At 42.3% G+C, this 14,223-nt stretch overlaps 1 protein-coding gene across 1 annotated transcript; it reads right to left on the reverse strand.

Annotated features, from left to right (window-relative positions):
• Positions 1-3,772: 3,772 nt before the first annotated feature.
• Positions 3,773-5,145, reverse strand: LOC132448892 (uncharacterized). The gene is made up of 2 exons (XM_060040444.1): positions 4,902-5,145; positions 3,773-4,754 (listed from the first exon to the last, which is right to left on the reverse strand). Exons 1-2 carry the CDS (start codon positions 4,925-4,927, stop codon positions 3,773-3,775), a joined length of 1,008 nt encoding a protein of 335 aa, XP_059896427.1. The 5' UTR covers positions 4,928-5,145.
• Between the last annotated feature and the right edge of the window lie 9,078 nt (positions 5,146-14,223).

Consider the following 14,223-nt stretch of genomic DNA (forward strand, 5'->3'; position numbering starts at 1 on the left):
ATTATGAACGTTCGCAAACACCAAAACGTACACACCCACACACACAACACACACACACACACACACACACACACACACACACACACACACACACACACACACACACACACACACACACACACACACACAAAAGCCTGACACACACATGTTCTTCTGTCTGGCTTCTGGAGAGTGTTGGCCTGACTTTGTTTGTCAGCCCCTCATTCTTTCAGTGCAATGTGTGTGTGTGTGTGTGTGTGTGTGTGTGTGTGTGTGTGTGTGTGTGTGTGTGTGTGTGTGTGTGTGTGTGTGTGTGTGTGTGTGTGTGTGTGTGTGTGTGTGTGTGTGTGTGTGTGTGTGTGTGTGCGTGTGTGTGTATGCGTCCTAACTGGCTTTATCTACACCAGAGGTAAAGGCTGGCCATTGTCACAAATGTGCCACTTTCTAACTTTAAGAAGTAGATTGCAAGTAAGCAAAACAAGCAAAGCACACCGTGTTTTTTAGCCTGCTCCGCAAAGGTTCAGACATACTTTGAAGAGGGAAATCCAAAAACAGAACAAAACATGGAAGAAGGTACGTCACTGTTTGCTGATGGGGCAGAAGATGTAGTTTATACCAAGCATTATAGGGGCGAAGGCAGATTTTGACTGTGATAAATGAAGGCAAAAAGCCTCATGGTTTGGTACTTTATGCTGGTTTTGAATGCCAGGCTGTTCTACGTATGATTATACCAGTTGGAATCATAGTCATTATCAAGTCCTTAGTATGCTATTATGGATCAATCTTTCCTATGAGGTAGTACTATCTATCTATAGGGGGGTAACTCGCTAAACATTCAGCTCTAAAAAAAATTGCTTCTGCAATAGCTACAATTGTGGAGGTCATTTTCAACAATGTACGCTTTTGTGAGTCAACAAATCTGTACCAAACCAAAAATTCACACACACACCAGTCCAGCCCTGACTGCTATCTGCTGTCCATGTGGCTAGATCCTCACTGGCTCACTCCAAAGCCGTAGCGCAAACAGAGACCAGTCACGAATCAGCGCTAGCGCATTAGGCGGTTTCATTGCGGAGATCCAGATGGCTGTTGGTTGGATATTCGCAGTCCACAGGCCCCTGCAAGGTCGGCCAGATTGTCAGAGTCACAGCTCGTGGCAGACTGTAGACCTATAGGCCGAGGTTATGATGCACATAAATGGGCTGTTATGACCATTGCCTGAAGTGGGGCGACATTGTGGGTCCATTTTAATCAGGTATAGTGTCGCAACTGCAAACAATTACATTTAACCAACGAGTTACTTGAAGTTGATATGCATTTACATTTAGAGTATTTAGCAGACGCTTTTATCAAAGTGAATTCCAAAAAGTACATTTGTCAGAAGAAAGAGAAACAACAATATATATCGCTGTAGGTACAGTAAGGTTGTTCATAGAACCAGTTCCAAGCACGTACAGGGCACATTTCAGGGCGAAACCTCATTAAATAAGAAACTCTTTGTAGATATTTCAGAACAAGATGGAAGCTAACAAATAAGTATGCTCCTGGGTTGGGGAGAGAGGAAGTTCAAAGAAAAACATGACCACTATTGTACTCCTTCCCACAGCACACTTTGAATGGATTTTTTTCAGGCAAGAATAACTTTCCGTCTCAAAATATACCTTGACATAGCACATCTTTCACTTGTATGCCTTCTTGTGAGCTGTAGAGAAAGGTGTACCCTAGTTCCTCTACCCTGAGGTCAGGATGAGGAAACGACACATTGGGACCATGTTACAACTCTTGCCTAGAGGTGCGCTCTCCAGAAAGCCTTTCTTACGAACCGCAGTGGGGCTGGCCCACTGTATGAACCCAATAACTATCAGCCCTTTACTCACGAAAACCTCACCAGAACCTCTGACAGTTTCACTACATGGAACAGGATAGCTCAATCTTATAAGCAGTGTTTTAAGGAACACAATAATATTAAATAACTAACTTTTCCCACTTCAATGGGAGGTAATGTTAGGACTCAGTTCTGCAGGGACATTAAAGTAAATAATTATATTTGGGATCGTCATCTTACAGGAAAGCCACACCTGAACGTTGCTCTATTGATTTTAAACACTGTGAGTGCTGGCTGATGCATGTATCCACGACACCTTCGCATCCAACTGCTGAGAAATGCTGCTTGTCAATGTTCCTTGGGACATAACCATCTTGTCATGAAAATGAATATGAATTGCGGTACCTGACCGTTGTTTGCCTGAATGGTTTAATATATAAATGGGGGTTTACACTTTTCGTTAACAAAAAAGCAAAGCAATGAAAATCAACAAAGCTAATTAAACCAGCACACAGACATTCAAACCAACCATACAAACATAATTGAGGGTAAAAAAAGATGTAAGAGATTAACTTCAATCAATCTCTTCATTTGTCTTGATAAAATGCTGTCATTTATTTCAAAAGCCAAATTAATCAAGAAAATCTGTATGCATATTGTCAAAAAATAACATGCATAGAAGGATATTTTATTACTATTTACTCTGTTATCAACAATAATGAGTGGTTACGCCTAGCAACAGAACAAACAAATGGAAACAATGGAATTCAACAATGTTCATCCAGAATTGAAATCGACCATTGATCCAGAGTTTACGAAAGCCACAACTATTTCCCTCCAAAATATAGCTGAGCAATAACTACAATACAAGCACAGTTTTCATGAAGGTTTATTACTGAATTTCCAAGAGATGCTTTACAGAGAGCTCTTATTGTTGAACCAAAGGGGTGTGTGGTTGGGCCAGGTTGTGAGGAAGGTAATGTGATGATTTCCCTGATGATGAAAGTGTTCAGTCTCATCATCGTTGAACTCGGAGCCGCTGTTAATCTTCAATTTATCAATCCACACTGTGGATGGCTTGGAAGCCCACTCCTCCAAGCCTATTCACTTATCTACCCTGATCTAGCACTGTGTGCAACCAAATGAGCCATTTCCTGTGATGCTTCCCCTGAACACCTGTCATGGGCAAGGCCAATGTTAAACGGTTTTAACGCCACCTCCAATCAAAAACTTTAGAATGAATGCAACTTTGAAGCAATAACAGAGCAGTAGTAAATAATGACTTCAAAATTGTAAAGCATTGTTAATACATTAATAATCAGTTGTACATTTAAAATAAGATAATTTGATAATGGTTGATAGTATAATTTGTGATGAGAAAAATCATAATTTACAAACTATTTCAAATGTTTTAATTCTTCTTTATGAATAAATGTTTCTTACAGTTTTTCTCGATTGCTTAAGCACAATTTTCAAAACAGGGCCTGTGTTTTCAAAACACTACACACAATTAGCACAACCACACACCCAATTAGCAAAACACTACAGATCCTTTGCAAAATTAAACACTCCTGTAAAAACTATACACTTCTTTTTAAAAACCACACTTTGTTACTATATGAAACACACACGTTTCACATTACTATACTCTGTTTGCACGAGTTACACTCTGCTGTGATAAACCTAAAACACTTTTAGCACTTCTACTTCCCTATGATTAGAGTAGGCTACTATCAACAAAGTACAAATATAATGTAAATTCACCAAACAATACACAAGACCAATGTTGCAGACTGAAGAAACTCATTTATTTCTCAACACGCCCAAAATGTTGACATAGAGATTCATAATACTGTAATCAAACGTCACTTTACGTATTGTAAGTTAAAAAACAACAACTAGACATTGTCTCTTCGCCTAGCTGGATCTGGCCAGAGAATTTCATCAACATCGCAGGCAATGTTGTCATTAGCAAGACACCTTGGAAAGAAACGTCTTGAATGACGAATGAATCCATCCTTGCATTGCTGCTACCTCCATCTGGTCACAGGCCTCCTCCATGGCTTGGATGAGGGGTACCTCAGCCTGGAGACGGAGATCATATACCTTCCACCGCCATGCCGAGAAAAACTCTTCTATAGGGTTGAGGAATGGAGAGTATGGTGGAAGATATAAGACGGTGAAATGTGGATGTTGCTGAAACCAGTTCTGAACCAGAGCAGAGCGATGGAAAGACACATTGTCCCAGACAACAATGTATTGCATATGATTTATTTGATTTGCTGCTGTTATGTTGCGCAATTGGTCCAAGAATGTAAGTATGAGTGCTGTGTTGTAAGCGCCCATATGGGCATGGCGGTGGAGGACCCCATTCTGTGTAATGGCTGCACAGAGTGTTATATTACCCCCACGTTGCCCTGGGACATTGACTATAGCCCTGTGGCCAATGATGTTTCTTCCCCTCCTTCGTGTTCTCGTCAGGTTGAACCCAGCCTCATCTACGTAAATGAACTCATGCTGGATCTCCTCTCCATCCATTCGTAAAACTCTCTGAAAAACAGTGTCCGGCAAAATTGTGTAGTTCAGTGTAGATCTAGTATACATATTACAGTACAGTAAAAAAACTGAGACAGTATGCAAGATCACACTGCTAAAGTGAATACATACCTCTGCATAATCATGCCGCAGTCGTTTTACCCTTTCGGAATTGCGCTCGAAAGGCACTCGATAAATTTGCTTCATTTGAATATGTTTCTTTTTTAGGATGCGTGCCAGTGTTGATGTTGAGACCTGATGGATATCATTGAAAATGGCGTGGTTATTGACAATGTTAGCTTGGAGCTGCTTGAGTGTTATAGCATTGTTGGCCAAAACCATGTTTACTATCTCCCTCTCTTGCTGTTCTGTGAACATAGGAGGCCTTCCCCCTTGTCGTCCCTGACCCTCAATCCTATGTAGAAAAAAAAAACAGTATACAATAGTACAGTAATTTCACAGGAAAAGGTAACAGAAGTGCCGATAGTGCATAGAATACAGTACTGTAAGCAGTGACTGAAACCGTGCAGATGTTTTTGATATGATGATATTTTTACAATACCTATTTTCCAGTCGAAATGTTCTCATCACACTTGCCACTGTATATCGGCTTAGATTTGGCTGTACTCGGAGTCCAGCCTCCCTCAGCGTCAGGCCGTGGTTGACAACGTGGTCAACCAGTGTTGCGCGGATCTCATTTGTCAGATTCGGTCCTCTTTGAGCACCTTCTTGTCTTCCTCTTCCTCTTCCTCTTCCTCTTCCTCTTCCTCCTCGTTCTCCTCGTTCCCCTCTTCCTCGTCCTCCTCGTTCTCCTCGTCCTCCTCGTTCCCCTCTTCCTCGTCCTCCTCGTTCTCCTCGTCCTCCTCCTCCTCCTCCTCCTCCTCCTCGTCGTCTTACTCTTTCTCTGACTCTTTCCATTGTGCTTGGAGAACGCTGAACTCACCTACTGCTTTTTATAGTGCTTACACACCTGATTGTTGTGTCTGCAATTAAGCAAACAAGTGTTTGCACACCTGATGACTGTGTTGAACCAATTGGTTGGACGGTGTGGTAATTTGACAGTCAGTGCTTTGGTATTGCAAGGACGTGACTTCATGATAGATTTTTGTGTGTAATGTATGTTAAGTGTGTTTATTGTTTTGCAAATCACTGTGTGTATTGTTTTGCAAAAAGTGTGAAGCTGACATTGTGCTTATAGTGGTGCAGATCTGGGCTCATGTTATGATCCTTGAGTGTAAGGTTTTGATAATAGTGTCATACTTTTGATTTTAGTGTTTAAGCAATCGAAAAAAACTGTAAAAAGTAAAATCAGTAGGATGTCAGTATCACTGATTCAAAGTTGCAGTTATTCTGCCAATACTACTCATGACCTAGGATTACTAGCAAAACACTTAAACTTACTCCAATCCAATACTGTTATTTTGCAGATACATGTCTTGAAGGAGCATGAAGGCCTCTTGCTCCAGGATGCCCTAGGTAGTCTTTGGACATTGGGGATACCTTTTGGCTGGGAGTCCTACACACTGGCCTACACTATAATATACAGAATAACTATTTTCTCTTTCCATGTACCTGCATGTTTAACCTCTGGCACACAGGAGTTTAATTGCTTATGAGATGTGAGACACATGTCCGCTGATGAAACATCAGACCCAGACAGACCTCAGGAAGAGGATCTCGGAAGTACGTTTGAGTTAGTTAAGATCTGCATGGGCGGTCTCCGTCTTACGTGAATTCACCTTGCTCCTCCACATCAGCCAGCCAGCCATCTGTCGCACTAGTAGAGGAGAGAGAGGCAGAGAGAGAGAGAGGCAGAGAGAGAGAGAGGGAGAGGGACAAAGCATGAAGGGGGGAATATGCAGATCCCTCCTATTCTGAAGCGAAGCCGGGCCGACCTGAGGCCAAACAAGGATGACGGCTACATTAGGAGGGAATGTTACAGCGGGTGTATGGTTACTGTAAAGGCAGAGCTCGACTGCCACTTTGCGTTTGCGACGAACGCTGAACTACCCACCCTACTTTGATTAAAGGTGTTTATGCTGGCTATCTGATCCAGTGTGACAATAGGCCGGGGCTCGGGTCTAACCTGGAGCCAAACACACACTAATGAGCACCAGGCCTCTACCACTCTACCCCTCCTTCTCCACCCCCTTAAAAGTGACATGGTGAATCAGCATCAGTGTACCTGACTGAAATAGCCTGCACTAGCGACCTTAATAAAAGCAACAACCACTTTCTTCTTCTTCTTCTTCTTCTTCTTCTTCTTCTTCTTCTTCTTCTTCTTCTTCTTCTTCTTCTTCTTCTTCTTCTTCTTCTTCTTCTTCTTCTTCTTCTTCTTCTTCTTCTTCTTCTTCTTCTTCTTCTGTTTCTTCTTTTTCTTCTTCCTTAGTTCTTTCTTCCTTCACAATCAGCCAACAGCAGCAACTATTTGTTGTAGTTGCAGATCTGAGAGTGGAGGATACCGGTGCCACGTGCATGCGGGAACTTTATTGTTTATCCAATAAAGCTTTTGGGGAGCGGTGATGCAATCAGGAAGCGATGTTTGGGAATTAGCGGGATCTTACGTTACATTGCCATTGATCCCGAGGCTTTTGTAAATGATGGTATAGTGATCCATGGTAATTTGTTATGAGTTATAACATCTTGGACGAACCCGATATTTGACATCTGCTTCTTCTCAGGGAATTCTGTTTTTGGGGGGAAGTGGGTTGGTGGTGGTGAGGGAGAGTTAAGGAACTGTGTATTGAGTGTGTGTGTGTGTGTGTGTGTGTGTGTGTGTGTGTGTGTGTGTGTGTGTGTGTGTGTGTGTGTGTGTGTGTGTGTGTGTGTGTGTGTGTGTGTGTGTGTGTGTGTGTGTGTGTGTGTGTGTGTGTGTGTGTGTGTGTGTGTATTGTGGGTGGGGGGGGGGGGTAGAGGGTCACAACTGTTTCCACATCCAGTGATATTTGAGCCGAAGCCTCGCTGGCATTACCAGAATGAACGTCCAGACGAATAAAGAGGCGAGGAGGAGGTAATGCAATAAGAGGGTAAGAAATTGACGGCTTCAGAGTTCACCTCCCATCATGTTGTCTGGCATGCGGCTAACGACCACGCAACGTGGAAATCATATTTAGATGGACAAAATCGACAAGGAAAGGTAGAGGGAGCGGAGAAAAATGAATTAAAAACACTAAAGTGTATGGCGCGTGTCAAAGTCTCTCTGCCCGGTAGGCATACACAGATTCAGTCCAACAGAACACGTGGGTGTTTCCATGTTAGTTCATGCCCTACAGCGGTAGACTAAACTCTGGTAACTTGATCTACAAAGTCAGAGCATGACACCAGACAAATGTTGCAAAGGTCTAATGCGTTTTTAATAATATATTTGCTTCATCAGCATCGCACCTTTTAATGCAATCCTGTTCTTCCTCTTTAAGTGGCTTTGAGGCAAAGAGGAGCATAGAGACAAATGGCTTCCATGAGGTCCAAGAATGGAGTGAAGGAGCAGACACATAGAGCTCAGCAGAATCTGATCTATCCTGGTCTGGTGGTTTTGGTCCAACTTTTCTCTCGAACTTAAACAAATTCAAGGGTAAGACAGAGTGGGAGCACTCTCCTCTGTAGACTCTGTGGAAGCAGACGTGTGGTCAAAGTGAGGAGGATTCTCCCCAAACAGCCCAAGCAGGCCAACGTGAGATCAACCAGATCCGGTTATAAGTGGCGTGAATTCAGCAGCCTGCTCCTTTGTAACCGGCCTCATCCTTCATTCCCCGGTTGGCACTAAGATGGTCACTTAAGGCAACTTGTTGACCCCTGTTGACCTCGACAAAGACAACAAGCCCCAGCTATAGAATAAAGTGGAAGCTGCTAAAGAGATTTAAATGGTGGTGGGGGGTAACACAGATTGAACCATCCACTCCAGGGTCAACCCTGCAATTAGATGGTTCCCCAAGTAACACCCCCTCCCCCATCTCCCTTCTACCACCCTATCGCTCTTCCAATTAAGTCCTCAATGTGGGGCAGATGGCTTGGTTGGTATTGGGGTGCTGTCCTGCCCCTGTGCCCACCTCTCACACCCCGACACAGCCATCCATCACCGGAGGAGCGCTAATTAGCTTGTTATTCTGCCATGCTAACTATGGCACGCTTGTGAAAAGGCCTCCTCATGTTTTGAATGACAGGGAAAGCATTGAGAGAGGGCAAGTGGGAGGAGAAGGGGGGGGGGGGGGCAATCAGTGTTGCGCAGGATGGCATTTGAATAGCCTTTTCAGCACAGTACAGCTGCAATTATATTCCCGCTTAGACTTCCTGCCAGCCATTTCTCTTTGTTTTCCCCTTCATCACACTGGTGCCATCCTGGCGATTGACAAGTTAAGCTTGGCTGAATGAAAGGCAACGTGAAAGGGGTCAAAAGAGTCATTTAAATTCATCCTCTTTGGATGTATTTGTCGTTGTCAGACTATAGAAACATTTGATTCAGTCCCGTGTAAAAACAATATTAACAATTGTCAAAGTACATTAGCATGTAGAAAAACATTGATTTACGTGGCACAAGTGAAGAAAATTAATTATTATCAGTAAACCCCCCAACCTCTACCCCAACCTAAACCACAGAAATTGCATTCTCCACTCCATTAACCCCTCTACCTCCCCCCCATACACACCCGACCTCAAACTACAAACCCAAATCAAAAAGACCCCGTAACCTCTACCTTCACCCTTTCACTTTTCCTCGACCCATTCTTCCTTTCACATCAGCATTCTTCAAAAATAAAAAATAATCCTGTCCACCATAGAGTCTATTTAAAAATGTCATTATCTATATCCCTCTCTCTCTCTCTCTCTCTCTCTCTCTCTCTCTCTCTCTCTCTCTCTCTCTCTCTCTCTCTCTCTCTCTCTCTCTCTCTCTCTCTCTCTCTCTCTCTTCTTCCTTCTTCTTCCTCTATTTCTCTCTTTCCCTTTTATGAACACCTGGAAATGTTGACATAATAGCTGTGTTTGTTTACATTTGCTGTACACCCACCCGGCTTGTTTCCCTTGTCAAAACAAGGTCAATACAACCAACCTGGTGAATCCATTTCTGTGAGGCTCTGTGCTTGCACGATACTGGTAAAAGCTGGAATTCCAATAATATAATACAGAAGAGGTAATAACTCTGAAAGCATCAATTCCTCATTCATCTCTCAAGTGCACTCAAGCACAAACACACAGGTTGGGTCAGGAAAACACTAAGAACAAATGGGGCAAATATGCTATGATATAGCCACGGTAGGGGCTGCCTTATAACCCTAATATCCCCCAAATACCGGACCATCACGAGCAGCCTGCACACAGACGTGGTGTCTCCCAGGTGTGAGCTGAGCACGCATGTTGGAACTGTGCGTGTTGGTGACACACGCACACACACACACACACACACACACACACACACACACACACACACACACACACACACACACACACACACAACTGTGCGTGTTGGCGTGCACGTCAGAGGCATGGTAAGGGGGTGAAAGGTATGCCTTTGTTTCCCAGGGAGCTTTGCAGGGCACACTGCTGACAGTGTAATAGCACCTCGTTTAAAAAAAAAAAAAACGGCCCCGTGTGTTTGTTTCTCGCTGAGCGGGCGGTAATTGCAACTAATTGCAACGGCGATGTGCGGTGGGTGGCGCGGACATCTCCGGTGCTCCAGTCCCCAAAGGGTGTCAGTCCCTGTTTCCGGTCTCGGCCAGACACAAGATGCCCGCTGTCCGACAAAAGCACCGCCGGGAGGAGGCTGCCGTCGTTGCTCTTACCTACCTAATATTTCCTAATGAAACAGACCGCTGGAGAGATGATTGATTTGGGAGTTACATGAATGTTGACGTCATTGTTTGGTACGTGTCATCGATTTAGGTCATTTACATCTGAGAGCTTTTTGTCAATGTCTGAGTCGTTTCTCAGTCTATTTTGGGGGAGGTGAATATTTGTTCAGACCAGCTTTTAAAGACTCCAGCCAAAAAGGCTGAACATGTTAGTGGATATTTGAGATCTATTTACATACTACATCTTTTTTACTAGCAATTAGAGAAGTCATTTAGATTTGCTTACAATTGCATGCTTTTACGAAGCTCCCATTTCTCTGCCACAGATGAAAGCATCAGGGAAGAGCTAAACCCTTGCTTGCATTTTTTATTTTCCTCCTTATCTGTGTGTGCAAAAGATTTGCAAGTCAGTCTGTTTGCTTTATTTCATAGGGTAACCAGAGGTTCATGAATTGAAATTATATCTAAACTATTTAACACTATTTTAGATGCTCTACCCTGACTTCAATGTTTTATTTGCTTTCCTCTCTGTTGATGTATATTTATATTCGAATCCTTTTTAAACCAAAAAGTTTAAAAAACAACCTGTTTACTTGCTTGATTCATGTTATACTTTAACTGCCATTGAAACCTAAATGTAAGTATGTTGCTCAGAGAGAGAGAGTTCAGTACTGGTGCCTCGTATCACTTATTTGCAAAGCAAGAAAATCAAAGGGGTCTATTTTTCTTCAGTCCCAGCCCTACAAAAAATTGCCTTTAATCAGAATTCTAACATGATAATATACTTAAAGCGCTAACTGCTCCACATCTTTAAAGATCAGTATTCATACCTTTTGAATCATTTAATTGGCTTGGCTTTACCCCCACATACCTCTCTTGAGTTTGAAGTGCCTTCTCGTCTATATTCACTTGCTAAATCATCACTTTAAAACCATTTTTCTTTTCAGTGTACTGCTTTGTTGTCAAAACGGATGATTTAAATCCAATTATAAGAATGGCCGAATCTCCTTTACCTGGATGTTGTGCCAAAGCACTATCTGCACTGTCAACAACCCACAAAATATCTGTTAGTTACACTTGTTGTAAAAGTGATGTATCAAAACAGTATATCAATTGGGGGCGCCTGTGTGGCTCACCGGGAAGAGGTCCTGATCGAAACGACCCATCTACATGTCCTTCCCTCTATTCCGTACACCTTCTTGTCCATCGCACTCTATCATAAAATCATACAAAAATAAAAGGCAAAATACAGTATATCAAGTGAAGACATCTATCCACTAGGATTTTACGAAGTTGGTTGTGTAACTATGTTTAAGAATGTGTTGGTTTGATCATGCATGACCAAATCTAAACAGGTTTGACTGTCAAGCATACGAAGCATTAGCCAGCAGCAGGATGTAATTAGCAATCTATTTCTACTGCTTTGGATCCAATAATTACAGAATAGGCTGATGGTTGGTGCCTTTGCTTCTAATGTTATATAAGATATCTAGGTGAGGAGCCACACCTCCTAAGGTCCTGTGTGTGTGTGTGTGTGTGTGTGTGTGTGTGTGTGTGTGTGTGTGTGTGTGTGTGTGTGTGTGTGTGTGTGTGTGTGTGTGTGTGTGTGTGTGTGTGTGTGTGTGTGTGTGTGTGTGTAGCATGCTGGTGTGTGTGCTTGCGTGTCTCTGAGTGCATGTGTGTGTGTGTATGATTGCCTGAGTGTGTGTGTATGTGTGTGTTGCTGAATATTCTGAGGAACACTAAATAAGCCCAGGGGATAGAAAAGAAGTGTACGGATTAGAGCTGTCAGTTAAACGCGTTATTAACGACGTTAACGCAAACCAATTTTAACGGCGTTAAAAAAATTATCGCGCGATTAACGCAATTATTTTATTACAAAAAAATATATATTATTATTATTATTTATTTTTTTTTTCTTTGGCTCAAAACAAAGAAGCAGTAGCCTGACTGCTATGTTCAAATGACATTTGTTCAAAGCAGTCGTTTAATTGCACTATAGGCTCTTTTTTTGTATCGTCCTGTTTTGATCAGTATATGCCAATGTTGTTATCAATAAAAAATCATTTGCACAAGGCAAGCCGATGCACTTCACCATGTTGATAAGAGAATTAAAATGAAAAGAATTATGGGACAAAAAAATCCAGGGATATTTAGCATAGAAAAATAATTTGCGATTAATCGCGATTAATCGCGAGTTAACTATGACATTAATGCGATTAATCACGATCAAATATTTTAATCGCTTGACAGCTCTAGTACGGATACATCCATTAAGATAATCTCAGTGTTCATCTCTAATCTTTAAATGTTGCTGTATAGGCTGTACATCATCTGCAATTCATACAAATCTAAAACACACACACACACACACACACACACACACACACACACACACACACACACACACACACACACACACACACAGACATATACAGACACAAGTGCGCACAGACCAACATACACACACCCGCACACATGCACACACACACACACACACACACGCACACACACGCACACACACACACACACACAAACATGTGAGAAGTACACATTGTATTTTTTGGTCTAGTAAAAACAATCGTGGGTATATCGTGGAAGTTTGTCATCAGAGTTAACGATGGCACTTTGTGCCTCTGAAGAAAATTGTTGTCGTGCGTCGCTGTGACAAGATCCCTCTTTGCTGTGGAACAGAACAAGGAAACTCTTGCCTTCGCTCTTCCCTGTCTCCGACAATATGCTGCCTGAACGGCCGCAGACTGGAGCTTAGATCATTTAGACGTGGAGGGCAAAAGAGGAAGAAGATAAGAAGCAGGCAGACAGATATAAGATCAATGGATACACCAATAGACAGACAGACGGACAGACGGATAGACAGATAGATAGATAGATAGATAGATAGATAGATAGATAGATAGATAGATAGATAGATAGATAGATAGATAGATAGATAGATAGATAGATAGATAGATAGATAGATAGATAGATAGATAGATAGATAGGTGGATGAATAACCAGACACCATTAGATATGATGAACTAGTGACATTTCAATGAAAATAAACATTTTAAAGTACAATACCTTATTCATACACATTTACCCTTATATATAGACAAATATATATATATATATATATATATATGGGACCTCATCCCTAACTCTCCACCTCAAGCTGGTGTGTAGTGAGCGTTCTGGCACCGATTGGCTGCCGTGCATCACCCAAGTGGGTGCTACATATCGGTGGTGGTTAGTGAGGTCCCCCCTTCACTTTAGGCGTCTTTGAGTGTTATTAATTATTATTATTCTTCATGTTTAACCTCTGTTTTCCTTTTATTCCTAGTCTGTTTTACATAGTTTTGAATGATGACTATATGCTCTGTAAGGTGACCTTGGGTGTCTTGAAAGGCGCCTCTAAATTAAATGTATTATTATTATTATTATTATTATATATATATATATTTATATTGAGGGCTGGCACACAAGTGACCAGCAATAATGATGACAAATTGACACCATCCAACCGGCCCATTGTCTCCCACCATTTGAAGCCTACTTATCAATACAGGAGAGACCATGCAATACGCTGCCGCCATGTTTTCCCCAGTGCCCGGGTCAATAGTCTCTCATCCAATTAACAGCCAATTACCCCGGTCGGCATTAATCACCTGGGAGCAAGGGCAGGGGAGTTTGTCAAAGGTCACAGTCGTATATAATGAAGATTAACACTGCATGCATTGACTGGTGCTGCACGTAGGGTTTGTATAGAGGGAGGGGATGTTTTCAGCTGTTGTGAAGAACACGCAATTCATAGGAGGGAGGGAGGGAGAGAGAGAGAGAGAGAGAGAGAGAGAGAGAGAGAGAGAGAGAGAGAGAGAGATAGAGAGAGAGAGAGAGAGAGAGAGAGAGAGAGAGAGAGAGAGAGAGAGAGAGAGAGAGAGAGAGAGAGAGAGAGAGAGAGAGAGAGAGAGAGAGAGAGACATTTCAGAGTGAAAATGGCAGCCGCAAGGCCGGGATTTGTACAGAGTGAGAGTGAGAGAACATCGAGAACACATGGTAACGCTTTATATTAAGGTCCTCGCAATAAGCCTTTGTTAATATCTA

The sequence above is a fragment of the Gadus macrocephalus genome, chromosome 20, assembly GCF_031168955.1.
Source record: "Gadus macrocephalus chromosome 20, ASM3116895v1".
NCBI classification, from domain to species: Eukaryota; Metazoa; Chordata; class Actinopteri; order Gadiformes; family Gadidae; genus Gadus; species Gadus macrocephalus.